Source organism: Porites lutea, chromosome 9 (genome assembly GCF_958299795.1).
Source record: "Porites lutea chromosome 9, jaPorLute2.1, whole genome shotgun sequence".
Classification (NCBI taxonomy): domain Eukaryota; kingdom Metazoa; phylum Cnidaria; class Anthozoa; order Scleractinia; family Poritidae; genus Porites; species Porites lutea.
This window is the reverse complement of record NC_133209.1, coordinates 15,922,778-15,950,566: the sequence shown is the minus strand read 5'-3', so window position 1 is coordinate 15,950,566 and position 27,789 is coordinate 15,922,778. Positions and strand designations below refer to the sequence as shown.

General features: G+C 38.7%; 1 protein-coding gene across 2 annotated transcripts; it reads right to left on the bottom strand.

Moving 5' to 3' along the window:
• Window positions 1-3: 3 nt before the first annotated feature.
• LOC140947882 (MBT domain-containing protein 1-like) lies at window positions 4-25,135 on the bottom strand. Of its 2 annotated transcripts, none has more exons than XM_073397095.1 (17): window positions 24,963-25,135; window positions 21,763-21,912; window positions 20,902-20,962; window positions 18,311-18,825; window positions 17,320-17,368; window positions 16,140-16,234; window positions 14,734-14,995; window positions 13,280-13,609; window positions 12,054-12,142; window positions 11,449-11,689; window positions 10,872-10,954; window positions 9,076-9,305; window positions 7,630-7,763; window positions 6,578-6,812; window positions 5,218-5,423; window positions 3,698-4,023; window positions 4-2,782 (listed from the first exon to the last, which is right to left on the bottom strand). In XM_073397095.1, the coding sequence occupies exons 1-17, from the start codon at window positions 25,032-25,034 to the stop codon at window positions 2,654-2,656; spliced, it is 3,207 nt and encodes a 1,068-aa protein (XP_073253196.1). In that variant the 5' UTR covers window positions 25,035-25,135; the 3' UTR covers window positions 4-2,653. The 2 variants fall into 2 exon arrangements, with proteins under 2 accessions (XP_073253196.1, XP_073253197.1); XM_073397096.1 differs by having other exon boundaries at window positions 18,311-18,588.
• Window positions 25,136-27,789: the final 2,654 nt, after the last annotated feature.

Below are 27,789 nucleotides of genomic sequence, written 5' to 3'. Positions count from 1 at the left end.
AAAAACGTGAATCGCCCTCTTCATTCCAACTCAAACGAGTTTTCTTTGGAGGCAAGGGGACAGACAAGAATTTATGGATTTAGTTAGATATTCACAATTCTAGAAAACTTCACGGTGCTTTACACACGTCCTCAAACTAAACAAGTTCGCTATTTAACATCTTAAGCATAAATAAAGCTATTAATCTACGCAATTATTACACTGTAAAAAGCCCTCAACTAATTTAAATCTAGTAATGGAGATTTTTATACAACATTATCACAGCCTACAATTTCGCGTACGTCTTTGACAATTCTGTACGTCTATTAGACTTTGTAGCAAATCTAACCGCCTGTTGCGTTTCTCTTACCAAGAAAGGGAGCAAAACCTGTCTACGGATTGTCTAATAGCTGGTATTTCATTTGGGCATACGCCGCGAAATGTTCTTTTGATTAACAGTCATGCAAACGAGGGAAAGGAAGGGGTAATATAATGAGGCTGTTCGCCTCGTTCCCATGCACAAACCGCTGAAAAAACATTAGATGCACTCTGTAAATCGTGATATCGCCGCTAATATAGAATTCTGGGATCGTTCGTCAAAAATAACGGAACACAGTCCAACATACGTTAATTAAACATCAGATGTTGCAGCTATTTAAAAGCAAATTGAACAGTGTCACAGGCTTTTTGATATTAAAGGGGCTGTGTCACAGCTGCCTAGTTCATTTTGTTTATAATGCCAATTATGAATCCTTATTCGCTATGGAACTTAAAAAAATACTTATGAACGACAAAATTAACCTTCGTGTCTAACAAACATGTCTCACAAGCATTATATCGCACGTTACAAACAGCAAAAATAAACTTTGAAAAACTGTTGGGCTAACAAGTTTTCAAACATCTCCATTGCAATCCGTTTTAATCTTCTTCAAGTTCGACCATCCGTGCTTCCTTTTACATTTGCCGTGTTATTCATACCTTCTTTTGACGTTTTCAGCGATTATTTTCATGTTTTAGTCAATTTGGTGGCAGTTCCCATTGATTGGATTTTGAGAAATTTCGTGACGCAGCTCCTTTAAGATAGCGCATTCTAAATGTTGAACGTCCTTGAACGAAAACGAGGGTCAAGTCTCAGAATAGGCCTTTCCGAGACGTCGACGGCCAAAACTTGTACAAGATCGCTCCAAATCTGGCGAGTAACAAACTTGCAGTATGATGAACGACGTATCATTCGCTTACAGTCGCAAGACAACAAAACGACAAGGCGAATGAAGACTGCATTAAACATTAAGACTAGTCACAAAACAGAACTCAATGTAAGAACGGAATTAGACGAATACTATATTCGATTTCATTGCTATCCGACCTTGTTGGATCAAAAGGTAATGAGAAGTCTACATCGTACTAAAATGGAAAGACGTTCCTAATGATTATAATGGAGAGATTGCTAAAGCAAGTCTTCTGATTCATGACAACTGCCAATTGAAATAACTTCAAGAGGCAGAAAAGTTTGCAAAACCAGTTCGAATATATTTTTTATAACCTAGTATTGCCGCACGAAGTGTGAACAATATTGCCAAGAATATTCTAAATATGCACGATTTGCGGCTTACGCTTAGATATAACTATCGCGAAAGAAGCATTTTAGCAACAAGACTATATTCGTCGAACAGCAATGAATTAGGTTGCAAAATACAACTATGTTCAAGATCTTTTTGAGGAATTTACGTATAAATTGCATCTTATATGACCATACTTATTATATTGTTAATAATAATCCTGATTATAATAATTAGAACCTCCCAAAATTACACTTCAACCCTATCAAACCAAGAGGTGGTCAGAGGGCAACATCTCATCAAACTAACCATAAGAAATCAACTATTTAGGTTATGAGAATATCCATACTGATCACCATTAGATTGTTGACATCAAAAGCGCGTTACGAAAAAAGAAAGGAAGACCATGGTCCCAGATGAACTGATATTCGGCAAATTATACGAATGTTATTCGATCTAAAGTTTAAAATTAAACGGGGCCCTCTGACGAGATTACACTTAACGTTTTGTTTAGATGCGGTATAGTTATGACAAGTTATCATATAATGGCAAGTGTCTTAAGTCCAGTTTTTGTCAGAGAGCGGCATACAAAAAAACAAAAACAAACAAATACCGTTTATATACCTGTTTACATCAGACGAGAATTTCACCACCACGTCTCATCTGTTAACGAAATTCTTCGCATCTGCACTCACTGTGAGCAGATCATAGCATCATCTATAAACTGGCTTGAATTTACGGCAAATTATTTTCCCTTAAACTAGCGGAAGGAAATCCTCGTATATTCTTTAAAATATAAAAGGAAGAAATAAAAACGACACAAATCTACGTAGCTTTTCCTAACTATAAAAGAAGGAACCATGGCTTTTTTTGTTTACTTGTCGAATTCCCCCAATCAACGGCAAAAGAACAGAATGCGAGCTGGTAGGGAGAACATTGATGTCAACGCCGATCAAGGCTTGAAGGGTTCAAGTAGAAAAAATAATAAAATACTTAGTTATAAAGCATTTGGGTATTATTACTACAAAACAATTATACAGTCACCTAATCAGTGCTGCTTGAAATTCCGAATAAAACTGACGAGTTCATAATATGATATTATCTTCATGATATTTTCATATGCCCCACGCTTGTTTCAAGGCCTTTACGGCGCTTTGGATTTTCGTCATGGGTCCCAGTTTATTTTCTGTTAGCGATTCCAGCATTTCTTGCGTCAACAGCAGTAGGGCGCGTCCATCGATCTCCTGAAAACAAGACAACAGAGGGGGATATGTTATGGATATTACTAAAACGGGGAACCGGAAATTGAAAAAAGAGAAAAAAAAAAAACCAGAGAGTTGGAAATGAAGTTACTGATAGAGTCTGCTCCACAGCCGTTCTTTGCGTCGTCACGCCGTTGGTGGGGACGAGCGTTGCGTGACAACACAAAGAACGGATGTGAAGCAGACTATTACTGATAGGGCTAGGGTTCAAGTTAGATTTTGTTCCCATTTTTTATTTTTCCGTTCCCCGTGCTCGTAAACCGCTCCCCGTTCCCCGTCTTAGTAACATCCATATGCCGCCTACACAAGCAACTGCATCAACGAAAAACTCTCCACTGTAGTTTTATAAGGGACACGGCCCTAGATGACACAACTTATTCTTGTGAGAAAATTGAAGAAAATCCGCGAAATATGACGACAACCAGAAGTAACTTCACACCAGCGGCCGTTCGGGCTATATTTCTATTTACTGGCATGTTAATTCTGTTTTTGACAGCGTCAATTGGCCCACCTGTCGGCATTTTAAGGGATAAATCAACGCTAAACCGTACTTAAATTTCCACGAGAATGGCAATTTTGATTCCGACTTCGCTGCCATCACTTTGGTTATCGAAGAGTTGTTTTCCACATATTGGTGTTGATCGGTGAACGTTTTTCAGCAGTCGTACATGACATATGGAAAGCAGTTTTTACTTGCATATTTGGGCACTGTAGGCAGTAAGCTTTCACGCTCAGGAGGTGAGGGGTAAAGCGTCAAGCAATGGAAGAAGAAAGAGCTCGCTTACTGCCAGCTATAATACAGCTGTGCAAGGAAGAAAAGTTTTCTTTCTTGCTGTTAAAAGTTCAATAAGGGTATTTTAAAGGCAACAGAAGCAAAGGAAGCAAGAATACACAAACCTCTTTGACGAAAGCATCGGCATAATTCGAGCAACCGATCGAATACATGAAGTTCGTAACCTCTTGGACATTCCACAGGCGGGGGTCTTTTCCACTGTTAGAGCTCTGATACAAGAGAACTGAGGCGGCGTCCGATCCACGGGCTTCAGAAGACGACGGTATATTACTCGTGGACGACACCATGGAATCGTGAGACGTGTCTCTCTCTGTAGCCATTGGTGGCCAGGCGGTAGCTGCAAAAGGAGCACCAGCGATGTGCGCCGGAGACGGAAAATCCGTTGTTCTTTCACGTCCGTCGCTTGAAGATGTGACGCCGTTGTCTTTTCCTACCATATAAACAAAACAGCGACCTTTAGAGTTGACAAACATTTATCTGTGATGCATAAAATTGGTTTCAAAACTCCAACTTGTGCTCAACCATTTCCTTTTTAGCCATTTCTATTGTGTTCTTCAAGAGTTCTAAGTGTTTATTTTGTTATTCTAATCAATTTTATCACCAGCCGGTAATACGGAGCTTGCGATCCGACCACGGCGACGTCCATGAAAACGTCACTGAAAAATAGACTTCTCAGCTTTTCAAACTATTCCGCGATTATCCCAAGTCATTCTGTAACTAAAAAGAAAGGAATTTCGGTTGGAGCTGAAGAAAAAGAACCGCTCCCAAGTTCAGACAGGGATAATAGAATTTATCACCTTACGGTCTCAATTCTCAAGTAAACGTAAAATTTGGTAATTTCATGACGTAGTTGTGCAGAGAGGGCAAAAAAATTTACAAAAAAGTGTGAAGGGCGCGCAGAGTTTTGACCTTCCCGTTGCCGTCTTGACCGAGGACGACCAAAACGCTAAAAAAGTGAATTCGCGTTCCTTCATTCTTCATCGCGATTACTACAAGTCACTAACTTTGCGATCACATGTAGGTGAACCCTCCTAAACTTGAATTACGAAGGACCATATCCAAGTTCAGAAAGAGGAAAGAAATTTCGTCGGCGCTTGTGTGTTCTCTATAAAACATGAAATTAAGTTTTTTCAGGTCGTACTCGTGAAGTGACGGCACTGAAAGAACGCAAATTCACTGCCGTCGCGTTGTTGGATCTTAAAGTCCCTACTATTGCTTTTTGATGTTCTCGTTGCCGTCGTCGGATCAGCTGGATAACCTAAAACTGCATGATATAGCCCTTTTAAGAGTTTTTTTTAAAGTACAGAACCACTTTATTAAAAAAAAATTACCGAAGCACCAAGCGAAAAATGTAAGACAGAATAGACCTCTTTAACTTGTATGTTTTGTTTTCTCAATACAGGTCATTTGATAATACTCTAGAGAATAGTTTCTTTCAAATTTCGTCTTATTCACTTGCATATCTACGCATAAATTGAAAAAAGACAAAGGGTTAAGTTCCCCTGGGACCTCTATTGGGAAAACAAAACATACAAGCTAAAGAGGTCTATTAGAGGACTAAACTGGACCTGACAAATTTGTCGCCAGACAGTTCCTTAACAGATAATCATAAGTTTGTACCGACCTTTCAAGCAGCAGGTTTGGCTGCAAAACCCCTGAGGATAACGTGTAGCACTGATGAGCTCTGGACAGCATCCCACCACCTCACAGACTCGTTTGAGATAAGGCTGAAGGTGTTCAGCTTTGTTTACTACCCTGACACGCCGCATTAGTCGTTTGCCATTCTTGCTCTTGGTCTCTATACACACTGTACCACCAAGCTGTAACTCCCTGGAAGAAAAAGTGTCAAACTATTGACCCTTTCAGCTCCAATATCCACCTACAAGTTCTCCAGACTGATCTCCATACATTTCCTTTAATAGTTAGTTAAGCGAATTCGATAATAGATCAAATTATTTGCCCTTTGCTGATCATTATGTTAATTCTCACACCCTTTTCTCTTAATGATGTATGGATATGGCTGGGAGAAAACTGACGTTGGTCACTTTTGGGACTTGAAGAGCTAAATTGCGTTCTTAGCTGTGCTATAGAGAAAATCAAAGAAAGAGACCTTTATCACGGAAGCCTATTCAGACGCCTTAGCAGCTACTATCCAATTGGGGCCCTAATAGGTTCCAAATGAAGAAATCTAAGATGTCAGACATAAATACTAAAAGGTGTTTTATGAAGGATAGTACAGTATACAAAAAAGATTGCACGTTTATAATGTCATGATTGGGGAGAGGTAGTACAAGACCGATGATGTTTTCACAAGCCGCAGTCCCATTGGGAGTAGTACCGAGTCCCCAATGGAATTCAGTTCCATGACCTGCCAGAAACTGAGCCGCATAAAGAAATTCAAGGCAAGCTAGGTTTCACACCAAGCTTCTTATTTACGATCACATAGTACGCCCTGGACATTGCTAATCCTTATAGTGGCATTAAGACTCCCAGAAGATGAAACCTAGTGATTAGCTTAGCTCGCAATAATAGTCTCCCCTAAGCGCAGCAGCTAACGCGCCCGACCGGTGTCTTGGACCACGATGTAGCCTGTGACACAGACGGAACTTAATTTCTGGTTAAGGCCGTCCGCGAGACAGCACCGAAATCCTAATGATCTGGCCGCCTACCTGTGTACCAGGATTTGAGTAAGCGCCATGATTGGCCTGTTAAAAAAGCCATTGTCCGTTTGCCAATCAGCTTGAAGGGAAATTCAGAACGCATTCCGGTAATTCGTTGAGTCCGTTAAGGGGGTGGGGGCTAGAACAAGGATCTCGGCTCTGCTTTCCCGCCAATCCGGGACGTTACTAACCGGGGTCACATTACCTCTGCGACCAGGCTAACAACAAATCTTCAAGAGTCAGGATTGGGCGAATTCAAGGAGACAGTGGATTTGGACGTTTAAGTGACCTTTTCGTCCAAAGCAAGACAAAACACACTCTTACCTGTTCTTTTTGCTCTGGTAGAATTCGCGGCTAAAGAGCTCGAGGACCTGTTTGGGGTTTATGGAAGCTGACACAAGATGCTGCATGCACAGTCGCATGACGTTGTGTTTTTCGGGTCCAACAACTGAGCCTCGCACGGCATCTGGCAGACTGCGCATCAAATCACGACTGAGTAGGGGTCCCAGGTAACAGCGTTTGTTTATATACACAGTCTCCTGAGGGTACAGTGGCTTGGCTAGGATAGAGAGATATAAACAAGCACGCGTAAATACAACCAGTAAAATGAATGAATACGTCGGTAGCCTGTTAATCCAGCCGCCCTTCAAAACACGTCGTAGCAGGACGTCCTAGAGACGGAAAGCGGCCAGAGATACTTATTATCCCAGGCTGAAGAATACGTGGATTTGTCTACCCAGGGAATTTTCATGGAGACCATAACGTTCACACAGCCTGCGATCCTTTTGGGGTCAGCATTAGGAAACAATCGTAACAAACGCTATGGGGGCAAGAAAAGGTGTCCACACGGAACTAAGTTTACCCGAGCCAACGACTACCATCGCTTTTGTAAGCTAGTTAGGCAAATTTCTGCTCATCGTAGGTCCTTCTACAGGCCATTTATCAACTCATAAATTACAAAAGTGTTTTGTGCGTCACGAGATTTACATAAAGCTGGGCAACGATTTTAGACGCTATTTAGTCTTGCCTCGTCACCGGATGCACAAAGGTAGTAGACCTAAAGTTGTGCAATGAGAATTGTGATGCAGGGTAACTGAGTATCCACATCGAGCACTTCGACACAAACGTAAGAACCAGACCCGTGGAAAAACAGTCAGGTGAACATTTAACCTCCCACGAAGAGATTCTTGGGGCTTCGTCAAGTGTTCCTCCCCCACCCCACGAATGCTCGTGGGTAAGAGGTAAGACCGCGTGACGAAGCTCTAAGAACGCCTGCATGGGAGGCTAGTGAACATTACCACATTCGTCGATTTCCACGCGGTCAGTAAACAACAGCATTGTTACTCCTTACTGATTTTCATTTTTTTTAAACCAACCTTTCTTCTTGTGCCCTTCATCATCAATTGACGTTCTTCTCTTCACAGGCCGACTAAGGGGTTTAGATACTGGATGTCTGCTGCTTCCGTCTGGCAGTGGTCCGTACCGCTCCACATATCTATCAGGCATTGGTCTGCAATTTAAAGCAACCTTATTTGAGTTGTGATTATCGCTTAGGGTGGATTTTAACTGTCGCATAATTTTTACGTGGGCAAGAACGTAAATTTCACACTCGTAAATAAAACAGAGGCAACGCATGGAAGGTTGCCCGTACACGTAAAAATTGAATCTCGCGCCGCCTTTCATACATTACTTCTATTTCTTCACACGGATAAAATTTACCTACCTACGCAATAAAAATAACGCGATAGGGGAAATCAACCTTGAGGGATCACGCAAGAATCGTCACAAGCAAACCACCTTTCTATTCCACACAGACGTCTTTTGGGTCGTCGCGCAATCTTTCCCACTTACCCAAATAAACGTCCGCTTAGGACGATAGCTGAATGATTTGTGAATTTTACACCCGCTTTCCCCTGGAATACATATCACCAAGTCTGCGCGTCGATTGTCTATTGTTGAATCCCCCATGATAGACTCTGGTTGCCCCCCAAACTTTGCATAAGTTATCGTTTTGAAACGCTCTTTGAATACAAAGTCATACCAAGAACAATTGAAAACAATAATTTATGCAACATTTGGGGGGAGGGGCTAAACAGAGTTTATTAGGCGGATTCGAAGGTACAAAAATATTAAATTCAATTGAAAAAAATTAATCCTCGCCTTGAAATTGTAAATTTACATTTCCCCAGCAAAAGGACTTTTAGCAAGCTTCTTCAATTTACAGCTTTGAATTAAAGCGGTTCCAGGTCCATTGACGTTCCAACGGGACTTGCTTCCGCAGTAACGTAGCCTCCCACGCCTACGTGGGGGGCTAGCAGTATCACGTGTCGTCAAAACAATACGGAAGAAATCTCTCTGGCCAATCACAGTCGGCGAAGTCATTTAAAATCAGAGAAGCCAATCAAAACTTGAAGGGAACACGGATAGCCGGTCTCAAGCGCGAGAAAGCGAGTGTGAACAAGTGGCGATTGGTTCTGCTTCTATTTCTGATTGGTTGAGGAAAAAACAGGAGATTTTTCTTTTTAGCCAATTAGAACGCATAGCAACGCAAAACCAAGGCTACTACGAAGGTGCTTTTAATACTCCATTGAAAACACTCTACAGTGGACTCTCTCTTAACGGACACCTCTATAAGACAAACAACTCGGTAAAACGGCCACCTAGAGTTGGCCCCTGCCTTTCTTTACTCCCTTCATTTGACTCTCTATAAGATGCACACCTCTCTACAATATCTCTAAGACGGACACTTTATGCCGGTCCTAAAGGTGTCCATGTTAGAGAGAGTCGACTGTAGATTGTTAAATGAAAATGAAGTTAATTACCCTGGAGGTTGTAGAGGATGTGAGACTGAACCGCAGTAACTAACAGGGAAAATATCCAGAGAGTCCATGTCCACCAGCTGGTCATAGGATTCGTCCCAGCCATCAAAGTGGATTCGCAACAAAGGTCCTTTCAGGTCCGTCACTGTGGCTGGACAGATCAGAGCTGGTTCTCGCAGATCCACTGCCTCTAGTTTGCTTCCAATTTTGAAGCCGTTTTCATTTCGGCTTTCCTGGTTGTTAGATAAAGGTAATGAATGTAAGAATTTTCCCTCGCAGTGTTTCCCACAGTTTAAGTAGTAGAAGTAGAAGTAGAAGTAGCAGTAGCAGTAGCAGAAGCAGCAGTGGTAGCTGTAGTGTTGGTAGTAGTGGCAGTGGCAGTAATAGTAGCCGCCGCGGGCCGCCGCAGCAGCAGCAGCAGCAGCAGTAGCAGTAGCAGTAGTACCGGTAGTAGTAGTGGTAGTGGTGGTGGTGGTGGTAGTGGTAAAGGTGGTAATGGTAGTGGTAGTTGTAGTGGTGGTAGCAGAAGTGGTCGTGGTAGTGGTAGTGGTAGTGGTAGTGGTATTGGTAGTGGTAGTGGTAGTAGTGGTAGTGGTGGTGGTGGTAGTGGTAGTGGTAGTGGCGGTAGTGGTAGTTGTAGTGGTAGTGGTAGGGTAGTGGTAATTGTAGTGGTAGTGATAATGATAGTGATAATGGTAGTGGTAGTGGTAGTGGTAGTGGTAGTGGTAGTGGTAGTGGTAGTGGTGTGTTTACACATAGGGTATATAAAAACATTATATACCCTATTTGCATAATTATACCATCTACAACATAAAGATTAAAAAAAGCTATTAAAAAATTAAAAATATTAAAGAAATATGACAAATATTAACATTAAAAAAATAAAATAGAATAAATTAGTATTTACCAAATCAGTGAATAGCACTTTTCGCGCGTTTTGATTGGCTCCCGTAACTCGGAATATCCTTGGCTATTCACTGTTTTGCGACCGGAGCCAAGATGGCGTCTCGTTTCGAGACATTTTCGAAAGACGAAATTTGAGCGATAAGTGAAGCAGTCGTACAAACAAATACCAAGAAAGCGATGAATTCTGGCTTGTCAGTGTTGACTGGTAGGTAGGAAATGATTATCATACTAAATTTGCAACAAAATCGTAAAAATGCACTTGACAAAATCCCCGATATGTTTGTAAATTGTAAACGAAGGTCCCATTAAGTGACGTTTTTAATTTCCAAAAGTTACTTTTTTGCCTTTTTATCCAACTGATTTGGTACAAACTAAATCAACTATCCCCCTCAAGGTCAGTGAACAGCGCTAGATAGATATCTGGACACTTCGCTTCTCGGTTAAAACCACCACTATTCGCCTCCCCTTCTGGGGATAGCTGTTTACTATTACACATATAGCAGCCTTTACAACCCCCATCTTTCATTACCTCTGACAAGTCTCTTTTCCTTATCGAACATTTCAAAGCGTTCAGACTATTCATATCACGTTCCTTCTTTGACAACTTGGACCACAGAAAAGGTCCTAAATATGATACAGAATGTTTTCCATAGTTTATCGTGTTAAAGCATGGCATGATAACATCAGAGTTCCTAAAATTATATCGTTTTTCTCCCTCTTCTTGAAGGTTGAAAAGGTCCTGCAGATACTTCGGTAATAGATTGTTCTTAGCCTTAAACATTACAATTGCTATGTCTTTTCTGTGTCTTATGATCACAAGGTTTCACTTAAAAGGCCACATCTTAGCATTTGTTCATAGACTCGAACGTTCCAAACGTAAGAAGCCCGCTCACCTGTCTAAAAAGCTGGGGAGGAGCCTCGATCCCTCCAGTTTTTGCAAGATATTCAGGCCAGCTGAAATTTTCTTGAGTGTAATCTAAACAAGAACAACAGGATGTGATCACACCTCAAAATAACAATCGTTCCGTCAAACCAATTGTGGGTTAGATTCAGTTAACCCCAGGCTGGATGTGTAACCTGAATTTCCCAGAAATATTCATGATAAGAATTCCATAACTTTTTCCAAGTATTCCATGACCTTAGCTTTAGCTGTTCCTTTCAAAACTAGTCTTGTTATGGGTTCCTTTTTTTTTTACTTCAGTCAGTTTAACAGACAAACTTTAGTGCCCACCAAAATGCGTGCCAAATCGCGCCGTTTAATTACGGCTCTATCTTGCATCGTCCTTGCTTTGACATCTGCAACTATTACCTACCAAACATAACTTTAATTTTCCATGACTTTCCATGACCGACAATTAAGTTGCATGAGTTTTCAGGCTTGGATAATGAAATTCTTAAATTTAATGACCCCCTACGAACCCTGCACATGTAATACTGAGAACGGTCGCAAAAAGCGCGTTTTTACTATACCTCTTGGAGGGTGCAACTGAAGATTATGGGCTTTGGCCCAACCACAGGGGAACACGGTAGTTGCATTAGCGTGGCAGACAAAGTAAGTCGCCAGAGAATCCACTCCTAGGACAAAGTAGTTGAATCGCAGCACCTTTATCACAGTCACTACACATATGTGGCTTGGGTTGAACGGGTCGATTGCTTCAAACTTCATGCCAACTTTAAACTGGTGAAGGCCAGGAGCGGTTCCTGTGGAGTCCTGTAGAAAAATAGATAACATCAATTTTAGGGATTAGCGCAACACAGCATCACAACATTATTGCAACATTGTTGCCGATGCTTTCAACATTGTTCCAAAATTGCGACGCTGTGTTGCGCTAAAAATCGTCTCGTTTATTACCGGAAGAATATTTTAAAATAACTCTTCCACTTTTGACTGATTATATCTTCTGAAATATATTTGAAGGTTAAACAGGATATTAAAAATGATCAGTTTTGTACATGTAATGAGGAATCATTGATCTTTTTTGTGCCCATAATTGAGCAAGCCTCAAGTAACGTAATAATGCGAGTTCAATTCTAATAACATAGTTAAAAATTTCATGCAGCCACAAAAACCATACCTGTACGAAAAATTCTTGGGGGGCATCTAGCGAATTTGCCAAATCATCTGCTAAAAATTCATTCCATTTGCTGAGACTGTGTTTCCATCCTGAAGAAACAGTAAGTTGTGTATGAAATTCATAAGATAATTCTGTCACTGAGACAAAGAATTTCGCACAAATCCTTCAGTACATGTCGCCTAATGTGTTTCAACCTTAAGTGATGTGAGGTGAAACTTTAAAGGGACACCACCTTGCTATCTGTCATAGAAGTCCGTAATTATTTTTTTAAAAAAAGGTTAAATAATCTAACTGGCAAAAAGTAGGCTGGCAATTAGAGAGAAGTGTGACGTCATGCCGCCATGGTAACAAAATATCTGGATTACGAAAATAGGGAAAGAATGAGGACAGATTTATTGTTTTTAACGTCGTCACTAAATTACAGGAAGTCTATAATCTAAGACGACAATTTACCATTTAATTTTACCGTTAGATCGGTTCTTTTAATATATATATATATTTTCTTTTCTCCATCAGCTTCTTTCACTTTTTCTTTCTACCTCTGGCCCTTAAGCTCTGCTTCGCGAGGCTCTGCGATTCACGTATTTCTAGTAAAAACCCTTAACGCTATGTTTCTACTAAAGTGGATAAAGATTTTTCATGCCCACGAGAAAAGCTGTTCGGTGTAGTATGAACAACTATCCGATATGTGACTCTCCACTTTAGAGATCGGCGCGGCGCAGCTTTGTTGCGTGACAGAAATCGCGAGGAAATCACCGTTCTTGCGTGTGAACAGAAGCCCTACCCGGTGTGATTTTCGTGCAGGCGCTAAAGCGGAGTAGGGTCGTTTCGCTATCAAGTCATTTCGCTGCACAGTGAAGTCGATTCACTGGAAAGTTGAAATAAAAGTCGTTTCGCTAACTTAAGTCGTTATTACCCGTTTGTAGTTCATTCTAGATTTTTTTAACTGTTTAATTAAAAAAAGTTGGTTGCACCGAATCGACTTTATGATGCAGCGAAACGATTTCATTATGCAGCGAAACGACTTGTAGCGAAACGACTTTGTAGCGAAATGAATGTAATTCGTGTGAACACAGCCCAATTATCCCAGGTCTGTGTGTTCAGGCGAAAATCCGCCGACCAAGAAAAAATAGATGAGGACTTTAAATGCGGATCAGCATCCTAACCCGTTGAACACACCGCCTTCAATTCAATAAATCAGGTATTTCGGTCCACATTGCACTTACCAATGGGAGGCTGTAGCGTGTGACCCACCAGAGAGGACCATCCTATTGGATGAATCTCAGACGACTGATAATGACACCAGAAGTCTTCAGCAACATCATCATCAAGTCCGTCATATCGCATTCTCAGACGGTCACCTATGACATCCACAATAGTGGCCACGCACATCGAGTACATATTCTTACGATCTGCCACTTCAACCTTCATGCCTTTTTGGAACCTGTTGTAGGGCTGGCTTTGAAGCTGTTGTAGAAATTCCGCGGAGAACGTCTTTGCTCCCGAAAGGCACTTGAATAGGTAATCTCGCCAATTGCCACATCTCTCTCTGATTGCTGAAATGAAGCAAAGGTATTTAGATAAACTAGCCAGCCAGCCAGCCAGTTCTGACTAAATGGAAAGCGCCCTTAAGCTGGCCAGAACAGTCCAATCATCGGGAGAATTTCACTGTTAATCAGGACTATCCAGCCAGATTAGTTTATTCCTAAATGGTGTGCACGGATGTGGTGGGTTTGAGCAAAATGTCGAGAAAAGACTAAGATTTCAGGCCCTAAGATTCTCCTAGTTCCAGGAGTCCCCATGTCACAACACTTTTCTTTTAGACTTCTGGTGGAAATAGACAGTGAATGTAACATTCACTAAAACAATCGAAGATGATCTACTCAGTTTCGATACATTAAAAGTTATATTTGGCCTCAAGGCTTGGGGGAAATAGAGGTTCAGAGATGAAAAACACATTTCTTTTATTCGATTCCCCCAAGCCTCAATCCCAAGGTCACTTAAAAAGTGAATTTGCGATGCCTCAAACTTTATCGCGCCTATTCCATATCGAACAGTTCGTCAAATGTTGGTGAATATTTCTGGAGTTGAATTTTACAGGACTGTATCAAAGTTCACCGAGGAAAACAAAAGGAAAATTGTTGTCTTGCGTCCCCGTCCACGACAAAACATGAAATGAGGCACTTTCACGTTGTAGTCGTGCAACGACGGCAAAGAAATGTACAAAAAAGCGTGATGCACGTGCAAAGTTGTTTTTTTACCAATCTAACCCTCTTGCCTTTTTCCGTCCTCGTTGCCGTCGTCGCTGATTAAGCCTCCTAATAACACAAAGAACTAGACAGGCCGTGACTCAGCCCCTTTTAGCAAGAGTCCCCAAAAGTTTAAGAGAGGAAGAAAACTAAAGGTACATGTATAGGTCTAGCCTGCGTAGCTGGCAGCATAACTTGTGTCCTGGGTACTTTCTTGGCGACGGAGCCGCCACGCGAAGCGAGCGGGGCGAAGCTGCGAGGGAATTCAATTTGACTTGATACCAGTCTTCACGCGGCTCCGCCCCCCAAAAAACTACAGCAATAGTCCACTAATCCCGCCAGCTGCGCAGGCTAGTACAGGCCATCATAATCCCTGCAAGAAATGGTTCTCTAGCACTTAACACTCTATTTAAAAAAGTGTAAGAGTTTACCTGGGGGTGGAATAAGCAGTTTGTTCCTCTTGGCACACCATCCTACTGGATGAATATTCTTGGATCTCAAATCAAACCAAAAGTCGCCGGCTGGATCAGACTCGTAACCTTCGTAACGCAACTGAACTCTGTAGTGCTTGATCTCTATCACAGTTGCCACCCAAAACGCTACATCTGTATCATCAACGACATCTATGCTGCAATTAACCACTTCCACCTTCATGCCAACATGGACGCCCTTTAAACAGGGGCTTAGGCTCACCTGTCCAGTAAACAGAGGATTTAAGTATTACAATAAACAAGACAAAAAAACAACATTTTCATTTGAACGTAAATATCGCACGATTTCAAGCCCAAACTAATACAAGAACTACAAAAGTCCGTACAATGCATCTAGAGCACTTTTCATCTCTACATATTTTTGTGGACATCATTCTTGAGTGACTATGGGGAATGGAAAAGCTAAGGCTAGTCTCGATATCAGCCAGATTGCAGTTTGAGGAGAGTTCACTGCTCAGTCAAGAATATTGGCTTGAGTATTGAAAAAGAAAATGACTTCATGGGTGTAACAAATTTTACTGACAACCAGTAGTGCTTTGAAGTTTGAAGGAGTGTTTCTGTGGCCCATAAATAAGGATAAGAAACAAACATTTGAAAATAAACATAACGAGTTTAACAATGCTAACTGGCCGGAGGCAAACCAGTTGGCTATTTTACAAGCATGCCTAGGGAGGTGAGCTTGGGACTATTGAACAAATCCTGGTAGCGGTTAAGGTCGTGGCTTGAATTCGATGCCTTCGGATTAATATTCCAGAACTCTAACCGCTTGGCCATTCTCCAGGGTGGCAACTGGGTTTTCTGTGACGCGTGATGGGACCCAAATTATCAGCGTGGAGCGTGATCTGGCCCAAATTAGCCGCGTCAGGCGTGATTTGGCACACCAGTGTGATGCGTGATTTACTATTTTCACAACGCGTGACGCGTGATTTTCCTTTGAAATTTCCGTTATGGTTAATATCATTCGAAACTAGAAGCAGACACCAGCTTCTAGCCCTTTTTTCTCGTTCCTCGACCTCTGATTTCCTCAGTTCAAATGATAATAGGATACTTGTTAACGTAGTTAATATTTTATTCTATTTTTCCATGATCGGCGTGATGCGTGATAGCTATCCCCCCCCCCCCTCCTTTGCCACCCTAATACCGCCTCCTCCCTCAGAGCAGTCAACAGAAGAAAAATTCGGATCATTTTTGGTTTCTGGGAAACTGCCCACCTACCCCTTCCCTAAGCCAACATTTTTCCCTAAATGAGAAGTAAGTGATAATGTTGGATAAGCGGAGAGGTAGGTGGGCAGTTTCCCAGAAGCCTAAATTGATCCAAAAAATCATCTAAAGTAATGACTACTCACATGTTCAAACAGGTGCGTGGGCGCTGCTTTGGCACCTGTTTTCTTGAGGTATTCTGTCCAATCAAAACTACGATTCTGCCAGTTTTCACCAACATCTTAAAAAAAAAATGATAGCGTAAGTAAATTTGTTACATCCAATGTAAATGTAAAAAGTAATAATTTGTTAACCACGAAACACTTAGGAATTCTCAAGAAATCATTTGAAAGTGTTTGTGCATTCCAGAATTGAATTGGTATTGGTAATTGTTGGTCTTTGAGAAAAGGGGAAAATCAGAGTACTGAAGGAAAACCTCTCAAGGCAAAGATGAGATCCAACAACAAACTCAGAACTCACGTTTGGCATCAATACCGGGACTTGAAGCTGAGCCACTGTACCACACTTGCTAAATTTAATGTTAAACATGTATAGGCTCCAGTACTTTGCACATGTACTGTGTAATTTATACAGTGTACATGCAATGGTTAAGGTATGGAAAAACGGGCAACAAAAAGCGTGCAACAAAAAACGTGCAAGATGTCTTGCAATATTGCTGAAAAACAAGTTGAATAGCGATGTTGCGCGTTTTACCATCCTCGTTCAAACCTCTTAACAACCTGATTTGTTGCAAGACAGGTTTGGTGTGGGTGGTAAAACGCGCAATTTGTTCATCGCTTTTCATTTCGTTTTGCAGCAACGTTGCAGCGTGCAAAGATAGCAGTGTCCGATAGCCTGAGGCTAGTGGATTTTGCTGTCGGGCTAGCGAATTCTGTTCTTAACTTGTCCCATGGGCAAGTGAAGTTTTTTTGAGGAATTCAAATGACACAAGAACAAATAAATTTTGGGCTAGTACATGCCATCTACAGCTAGCCCGAATGGCAACCTGTAAAACTGACTTTCTTTGCACCCTGTGTTGCAAGACAAGTTGCACGTTTTTTGTTGCCCGTTTTTTGGTACCTTCACATGTACATGTACAAGAGAGTGCTAATGGGGAGCATTGAATAGAGACAAGAGAGTGCAATACACTAGAAAAGTAAAGTGCAGTTGCAAAGGGAAAAACCCATGCCGCTATTTTCATTATTTTCTTGTGTGTCAGAACTTAGCAACAGCAATGTATGGCAACATGCTGACCACTATTCTCTTAAATCTCGACATACAGTGATACACAATGAGACACAAAGTAAATACATGTGTAAATGGTACCTTCTCTTGACAATGGAGTTGCACTAGCAGCAGATACTTCACCGTCATCCTGTAATGAATATATACATGATTTACACATCTCGCTTTTTTTTGCTCTTACAATGTACGGTGTAAATGCACATTTAAGTTGCTCCTGGCCTCTTTCTGAAGTAGCAGTAACTTCAGTTCAGAACACCTCCCCCACCTCTCACCCTCCAATCTACAGCAGAGAGTACAGTTTTTTAATGAACTTTATTAACAAAAATGAGAGAAAACCAAGTGTTTATTTATAAGATGGTACATGTATCACATTGAACAAGTAAAAAGTATCTTTGGGACTGAGGAGAAAACTCTCTGTGATAAGGACATTGCCCTAATCACAGAAATGTCCAATTGCAGGGTTGTTAGAAAGTTTTGAGGTAGATGGCTGAGTCGTCAAAGTAAGCTGCCAGTCCAGGGATATTTTATTTAAAAAACGCCATCCATAGAGAAATGCCAAGCACAGTAGCCAGCCAATTCTACCCAAGTAGGTGGCGATTTTCGGCGGCAGCCGGCTACTTTTGACAAACCGGGGAAACTGTCCACTTGCCCCACCCCCACCCAAAGTTAACACTAACTTTTCACAAATGTTGGGTTAGGGGAAGGATAGGTGATAAGTTTTCCACAATCCTATAATGATTTGTGTCCACCTACCCCTCCTCCAGCTAAAGTTAACACCAACTTCTCACTAAGGGCAAAATGGTGAGTTAGGAGAGGGGAAGGTGGGACATTCCTAAGAACCTTATCATGACTTTTGTCCACTTACCCCTACCCACACAAACTTAACACTAACACTTATCAATAAGGGCAAAATGTTGGATTAGGAGTGAAGAAAGTAGGCAGTTCACAAGAATGTTCTACAAAGTTTTGAAATTAATGTCCATATAAAGGAGATGATCACCTAGCTGCTCTTCAGACTAGCTTTACCTTGTTTATCACTGACACAAAAGGTCTTGTAAGCTATTGTCCTCACCTCATCTCCTCTAACCATTCCTTGTCCACTTGAAGCTGCTACGGAAGTATTAGCAAGAGCGGAACTCAATGTTGCTGTTGATGCCCCTGCACCTGCGCTTTGATGAGCATGCCTTTCAGAAGTTCTGTGTTTCTTTTTTGGTGTTCCTATCTTTTCTTTAGACTTCTTTTTAATATTCGATGCAGAGTATCTTTTTGCACATTCCATTTTACAGAATCGTTTGGACTTGGAGAAAAAGTTTTCCTTTACTCCGATGTAGCAGCAGAATTCACATTTGGCTGTATCGGACAAAACAGTCACTAGATTAGAAAGAAGGTCGAGTTTTAAAGAAACTTTATGATGTCTGTCTGAAGTTCTGTGTTTCTTTTTTGGAGTCCCAATCTTGTCTCCTTTAGACTTCTGTTTAATATTGGATGCGGACGAGTATCTTTTCGCACATTCCATTTTACAGAAGCGTTTGGACTTTGAGAAAAATGATTCCCTTATTCCAATGAAGTTGCAGAATTCACACTTTGCTGTATCAGATAAAACATTACTATGTTAGAAAGAAGGTCTGAGCTTCCAAGAAAATGATCAGTATAGTTAAGGATTAAAGCCGGTCACTTAAACATGCTAGATAAATACAAAAATCATTTAGCTCTTAAAGAATAAAACTTGCATTGTTAGATTACAAGGAAATATGACTAGCTAAAATATTATTATTTATGGCCAAGAACTTTCCAAACCTAACAACTCTACAGCTTTATGTCAATGAAAGTAAAAGTTAACATGAAGTTTCCCTTTAGTGTTACAATAATGCTTAACAGTTATATTTCATAACATGGAAAAGAAGCTGTCTTAAGTTAAAATAATGTAGCAGAGAGGTTAAGGACATGGCACCTGACCAGAAAATTGGTGCTAAATAAATAGAGTAAACTATAGACATTGCAAACTAAACAGGTAATCTACATTCTGTTTAAAAACAATATTATTAAATACTTTTCTGGTCATATTAAACTGAAAAAGAATTAACTTAATTTTTATTTCTTAATATTTAGCTTATTTATTTACTTAGTTACTTAGGCATTAATTTTATGTACTGCAAACAAGAATCTAGTAACAAAAATCATAACTACATCTTGATCAATCCCTTACTTTCCTTTACCAGTTTTTAATGTCAGTACCTGGAAAGACAGCTATTGACATTCTTCTTAACAGAGTCTAGTATAGACCCAATGCAAAAATGCCTGCTGGTTTAAAATTAGACTGACTGGCCTCATTCTTCTGCACAAAATTATCTCAAGCAAGGGTAGTCAGGGTAATTTTAGCTCAAACAAAATAATATCACAACTCTAGCAGCCATTTTTGGATTGGGTCCATATATACTTCCAAGTAGTGAGGGCAATGCTACAGTCAGGGTTGCCACTCATCAGAAATTATAAAATTCTCTGACTTTTCCCAGACTTTTCACTGACATCTAAACACCTTGCATTAGGTGACTAATAAAACAATCCACATTGACAGTAATTTTGCTCCAACATTTTTCATCAATACTCCTCACTTTATTTTTAACCTCTTTATACTTTTTAAGGGATTATGTGTGCAAAGAGGATATAATTCACTGACTTTGACAATAACAAAGATTTCCCCTGACTCAAGAAAAAAGTTCACTGACTTTTCCCTGATCATGAAAAATGTTTGTCTCTTCTTGATTTTTCCCTGACTGTGGCAACCCTAAAAATGCTGTAATGTACACAAAGCATAACTGTACATGTATATATACAGTTTGTAGAATCCTGAGTTTGCAAACCAAAAAATTTTCGAACCTCCCATAAATTTTTAGAACCAACACTGCGTTTCCTTTACCAGTAAAACATGTTATCTCCCCGATTTTTCCAATCCTCCAGATAAAATTACCGCAAAATCTTACAAAAACTCTGTATTCCGATGTATATGTACAGCATAAGTTAAGAGTCTCAAGACTGAGACATTATTTTAATCCATGGTTAAAAAACATTCTCTTGACTTAAAAGTTATTTTAAGAAATTTTGACTTGTGATTAAGACATTGAATGCACCTCTATGTTGGTATTAGAGTCTAGGTCACTTTTAAGAAAACAAAATGAATTTACAAAAATAATGTGTTGGATGTTTAATCCACAGTTTTGTTCAGCTCTAAAACTGCACCAACTTTAAATGGGAGGGGCCTTTAATGTTTACGTGTAGTTAGATTTATTTTGATTCAGATTTGCCAAAGGTAACGAAACTCAAAGAAGTTCAAACACTAATTCTTTCAAAACTAAGCTCTCAGCTGCAAAAACTACAGGCACAGTGAACAGCTGTATTTGTCAGTAGTGATTGCTGGTGCGGTGAGTGGTTGTTGTTTGCCACAGACATCAAGTATTTCTACCCCCTGATGTATTTACGAGTACCCTATAAGCAATTAATTTAAAAATACAACGACATGCAATTTTACCGTTTTTCCTTACATTATTGTTAGAAAGTTATGAAACTGTTTTGAGAGGAAATAATCTAGAGTATGTGAAAAATAAATAACGCAGCTTTTTCATAGTTTTTCTAGTAGTTCCTGCTTTACATGGAAGTTTTTATTACCCATATTTTCAGGGAGTGGCTCTTCTGCTTTTACTACTTCCTTAGAAGCTTCTTCTTGAACCTGTCAAAAGCAACATAATTTTTGTTTTGTTCATCCATGCGCTTATAATATTGCCATAAATTAAAGTACAGGAGTATAACTATTTCAATTAGAATATACATGGAATAACACACTAAATCACTTCCCTCTATCCGACGTAATGTCAATTTTTTAATTTGCTTCACAAGCAAAGTGGGTCTGTAAAGGGGACCCTTCACATAATTCACAATCAAATAATGAATCACACTAATTAATATTCCCACTTCATAATTCACTGTAATTAGCAAACAAGTGAAAAAATGATGGCTTAGAGTTTTAAAACCTTTGAAAACAGCATTGTAGCTTAATGGAGGTGGGTGCCTGGAATGTCCAGAGACTTCAGACTCTTTGGCAAAGCCAGCCCCTAGATAGAGTTAAACCCTGCTGGCTGGTAAACCAGCATCTTGCTGATGCAGCCATGAGCCCCGATGCAAACAGAACCAGGTATCTATCACACTCATTTATCAGTGGAAAAATTGAAAGGGAGGTAGGGGTGGGGGTAAATGCATGCTCCAAATGCTAAACGAAGCCAGTGGCCACTGGCAAACGTTGTACTTAGCACATGGGGCTGATTCAAGCATGGCTGGCTATGCTTCAGCCTCCAAACAACAACCAGTTCTCCTTGTTGTTGACAGTGTTAAATTTAATTTAACTCACTAGCAATGAAGTTGGAGAAGGACTTGTAAGTCTAGCCATAAGACAGCTTATGACCAAGCGAAAATAAAAAAATTGGGAGTCATAAGCCGAGTCCTAAGCAGACATGATAAAGCTTGAACTCAAACCTGGCCATTGGCTGGCTCTGCTTGCTGATGAGTAACGGGTGTATCGTCTTTTTCCACTGCAGGCCCTGGCTCAGGGCTGTCATAATTTCTGGTTTCCTCTTCACCATAAAAAGCCAAAATTTCACCCTGTCTTTCTGCTTCAGGGTCCACCTAAAAATGGTACACAGGTGTATCAGATAAAAGAAATTAAAGATTAAACAGCTCAACTCATCATCTGATAAATTAACTTTACATGACTGTACGTGACTGTGCTCCATGGGGAATTGATTTCAGGGCATTAAGAACAAGAGGCCGAGATTTTCCCCATGAAAATACCTTTAAGAATGTGACCACTAGGGTAAATTTAATAAAACTTTTACCAGTGTACATGTAGCCATTGTAATATTGTCAGTGTCTTGTAAAAGTTTAATTAAATTAACCCTTACTATCGTAGGAAAATCACAAAAAAATAATAGAACCAAAAGAAGTCCATGGCTGTTTGATTAATTGCTTGACCTATTATTTTACCCAGCAACTTGAAAATCTTAGTGACAGCCCTGATTACTCTGACCCCAAAACAGTGAACACAGTAGCCACGTGTTTCAATAAAATTTGAAGAAGGCAACTCATTAAAGTGCAGGTACAGTAGCAAAATTTTAGCAGTTCTCACACATACATGTAGTGTTCAACATATTATAGTGTTGTACAACCAATGTATTCTATTGCAAGCTCTTTAACACTGCTTACACTGTACAAATAAGACCAACAAATTCTATAACAGCTATAGACTATTACAGATACTGATTACATGTTTGCAAGAAATCTGAAAACTTAAGACTGAATACATCAGGAAATTGAGTGCTTTCAATTTTCAGTGGACAAAAATGTTGTACCAGAATAACTTAAACAATATTGCATTCTTTTTTACATTTTTTCAAGGCCTATAGATATAATTAGTTATCTGTAATAACACCAAAGACTATTTCTCATGGGAACCCAAGAAAATAAAAGTCAAATTTCACAAGAATAAATTGTGAAAACACAAGGAAAATTCTGAAAATTTCAGGTGGAAGATGTCATTTTGTGAAATTTGACAATTATTTTCTCAGGCTCTCATAAGAAATTTTCTTTGGTGTTATTACAGATAACTAATTACATCTATAGCACTTGAAAAATGTTAAAAAAAGAATGCAATATTGTTTAAATTATTCTGGTACAAAGTTTTTGTCCACTGAAAATTAAAATTACTCAATTTCTTGATGGATTCCATCTTAAAACCATTTTTTTCTCATATCCAAGTATCCAACACATGAATACAGTAAATTATGACACTGTCTGATTACACTTAAATTTGTTTTTTGTGTACTTTTTTCATTGTTCCAGAAAAGCCCCTTTGGGGAGGTAACAATAAAGTATGTATGTATGTATGTAAGTGTGGCAGTATTTTGAAATAATATAAATAGCATGTAAACAGCAATTAGCACTACCTGAAGAGCATTTCTATGCTACAACAAAATAATTTAACTTGAGATCCAATTATTGATGCTTTAATTTAGACAAACTCTGCTTTTTCCGAGGATCTTGTTAGAACACAATGTCTATGTACAGTACATGTACATTGTAGTTTCCTAAATTCATCTTTCAGAAAAAAGCTTTTCTAAAAGGATCAACTCATGATTTTTCTTAAACCTTTTGCACAAGTGTGCATGTAATACAATGACAAATTAACACAAGAGCAGAAGCTTTGCAAGTTTAATTGGCCAAACATAATAAAATTGTTGTAACAGAGGAAAACCAGCAAAGACCTGCTTGAGTTGGTTTAGTTTAATTGTAAAGTTCTCGGCTATTCATTACACTTTAACTGGGCTTTTGTCTACAAAAAAAATTACTGAACTTACATTGAAAATAATTTACTACTTTGGGGAAAAATATCACTTTTTTCACAGCCTCCTTCAATTAAAAAGGTTATGTTTAATGAAAACTTGAATGTTATTTAGCTATGTGAAATTGCTATAGAAACGGTTGGAGTACATGAAAGTGTGACTTCCTGAAACAGCATACAATGTAAATATGAATTAATAATTTAAATTATATATTTTTAACCCAAAAACCTGAGCATCTTCAATTTGAATCAATGTTCCTTTTACATGTACCAAGATCCACAGCAATAAATCATGACTGCATGTTATGTACAAGTAAATCCCACAATGTTCAGCATTATTGGTTTAGATGGTTTAGATAAGTTAATCTCAAGCTACTCATTGTTAAAACGCCTGCAGGTTGTCCTCTTTTGTCTCAAAATGTAGATGACCAGTTTGTAAATTGGCACTGTACAAGTTTTCTTGCTAAAGGAAAAAAATTAAAGGTGCAAAAGAGGGCTTAAAACAAACCACCTTGATCTGTTAATCAACCAATGTGAACTAACCATTATAACACTATGTGTGTGAGTGACTTACATGTATTTTCATGCATATTTGTCTTCTTGTTTCTGCTTACATGTAAATTAAATTTTGTTCTTAAAAAAAAAAATCAATTTACAAATGTAGTTATCAAACCATTGCCCTTGTTCCCACATGAACTTGATGGTTCTCTGTAAGTCTAAAGTGCAAGTACATTAGGTTTATTCACACCACATTAAGCTTGTAATCCCATTTACCTGTACAGTACATCTCATTCTCGTCTTCATGATATGGTGAAAGGGAATAAATATTATTGCATGTCACTTGTTTTCACTACTTGACTCGCTACAGGTCATGTCTGACAAAAAGACATTAACTTTCACAGCACAGCTTGACTGATCCCCATCTGTTTATAGCTACACTAACTTGTAGAGTAAAATTCAAGCCCTCATAAACCTTGTCAAATGTACCAACAACAAAACTTTATTGAGAGGCAAATAATTAATTTAAAAAATAAATTCAGCCAAAAAGTTTGAAAAATAAGTTTTTTTGATTCCTCTTTTCTGCACTTACAGTTTGTTATTCGTTTAATTCTTTGTTAGTCCTCAATAAATTGCAGTCATTTATTATAATTTTTATTTCATTTATTTATAAATTATAAACATTCCTTAGTTAGCCTTATTCTTAATTTCCCTTTTTTTTGGACGCACTGTCCTGCCTCAAATAGCCATACTAGCTGCGGGCAGTGCTTTTGTTTTAACTTATATTATTTGCTTCTCAAAAAAGTTTTGTTGTTGTTGTTGCTGTTGTTGTCAAATGTACCTTTACTGAAGCTTCTGGCATTTCTTGTTCCACTGGAGCTGATAGACTAGGCTCCTCTGACATTGGGGTCATCAGAGAAAGGTTGCTTGCAGCTGGACTCTCTTCCTTTGGTTTGACATCAGCATCTTCTATTGATTTCACAGTATTTTCAGAGGGTTTTTCATTGCTTCCTAAGAAATAAGAGGACCAAAACTGCATGTACAGTGCTGTTCAAAAACACAGCATAATTTATAGTTTTTGCCCGAGTGGCTGTATGCTTAGATCAACACAAGAACAAGTTAGACGAATGTATCTTTATCGACATCTGTATCATTGTCTTAACAACAGTTTCGAATGCCTGCTCCAATTGCAAACAAAGAGAGCATATAGGTGTACAGGCAAGAAATAAAATATAGCATGTTTATTTTGTAAGTAACTGCTTATTGAAATGAAGCAACAAAACCACATGTAGGCCAGGTACAACTGCCAAGTGTAAATAAACTAGTCTCAAATTTAAATGACTCTAAAGTTACTATTGTTTGTAAAAGATATGCAGCATATACAAAAGTTTTCAATATACCCTGGGCCAAGGACAGAGGCCAAAATTAAGGCAGACCAAAAAGGTGTACCTGTCAATTCACTAGTAAAAAAATGGTCTTGAGATGCCATAATAACATGTATTTAAGTGGACTTGACAGTTTACAATTCACAAGATAACAAAAATTCTGTCATGGCGACATCAAAAACATCATGCAAAACTTTGTTGATCTTTACCCTTAATTGCATAACCAAATTTAATTTAATCATAACAGTTTGAGGCAAAAAAAAATCATTCATGCGTCAACTTTGGCAGATGAAAAGTTGAGTGCCTGAATCACAGTCATTGCAGCTGTATATAGTTAATATTGCCAGCTGGGTCATGCACAAGGAATGGTTAAGCCATTTCAGATTAAAAGAGCTGTTCTTACTACTCTAATTGTTTATGATTCAGAAGCCAAACTTATCACATATTCAGAGCCAGGTGTTACTTCCATGTTTGGCATCTGAACAGTGCCTTAGTTAGCTGTACTTGACTGTAAACAAAGTACAGGTGAAATATCAAAAAGACAAACAAACACACACAAACGACTGGTAAATACGCCTACAAGGACAAGATATTGAAACCAGTGCAAAATTTAGCTTGAATAATCCACTTTCCCTCCACGTTGGGCAACTAAATGGCTTTTCCATCAAACAACTTGTAATATTAACCAAAAAAAAATACACTTTACATGTATCTTAAAAGGTCATTCCACTAGCCCTGGGCTATCAGACAGAACTTTCACCACACCCTGGGAAACGCATAGTTAAAATACCGGTTGAATGAAACTAACCCAAACTAGATCTCCCTTTGTTAGACTATAAATTTTGTAATGAGGGTTGGATAAACTAAAAGAAGTAAATGTACAGCCATAGGCATGGAGAGTACCAAATGGTCTTAGTCTTTCTTGCTATATCAAGTATCCTCAAAACAAAACAAAGAACGTTGCAAACAAAAAAAAATGTTTTTACTTTAAAATTGGTAACATATGACTTTCAATATTTAACCTAAATATCACAAGTATTAAAGAGTTTCCTTGCCTTTGTATATAGATTACTGTAATATTATTGTAATAATTTATTATTGATGTTATATTATCTGGAAGTAAACCTTCAAGTATTTAGCTCCCCTTACACATGTATTCCTGAAAATCTTATCATAGAATTACAAATTGACAGTACAGACCACAGTATACAGTTACATTTACAGTTTATTAACTCATACTCTGTTAAAAAAAAAGGAAAATTGCAAAACATACCTTTTGTTTCATCTGAGACTTGGTCCTCCTAAAAGTTATATTTGAGAAAAGAAAAACTATCTTGTTGTGGTTTCATTTAAAATGATAAAAATAAAAATAATAAAATAAGTACTACATGGTTCATTAATTTTTAAGTTATTACAATAATTTCACACACTAATATTACAGTGATGTTTTAACTTACACTTAAATGTATCATGAAAATTTTGCGAACTGCAACTCATAAAACAATGATGATCTCTAGCTGCTTAAATACCAATATTCAAATGCTTAATTTTTGCCTTCACTATGTATTTTTTTTTCAGTTATGCTAGAAATGTAAGTGACAAGTACATGTACTGGAAAGTATTAATTATGTGGATTTCTCCCCTTTTTCAGTAACTTTGAATATAATGCAGCAAGGAAATCTGTGTTCATGTTCTAAGAGTGTTAAAGAGTCAATTTCTCAATCAGAGATTGGTAAATTATACACATGTACCACCACAACGTGAGGAAGTTTTTCTAATTCTAGAATGATTCGAAATACTACGGGAATGGAATGATCATACACTGTATATGAGTAATAATATCCAAGCACAATATATTTATATTTATATTTTAAATATAAATGAATGCCGAAATACTTCTCTTAATATGTACAACCTCCCACGAGAGAAATTTGCAATACACGAAAATACGTGTAGCCAAAATAAAATTCAAGGAACTCAAGCTTGTTTCGATTAAAATTTGTATACAAAAATTCCTACGAAGCTTAGTCTGCATTAAATGCCAGAATGTAAGAGGATAAAAAAGGTTTAAACGGCTCCAATTTGAGTTCACCTTCTCCCAAGTACGCTTCGCATTTTCAAAGCAGAACATATGCTTTCTCTCTTTTTTTGTTGAGGGTATTTATGTAAACAAATACTCTACGCCAAGTCGTGTATAGTATTGGACAGCTGTTTGATTGGTTTTTCTGGACAACCTCAAAATACGCTTAAAACAATTCAGATTAACTTGAAACTAAACTAGGT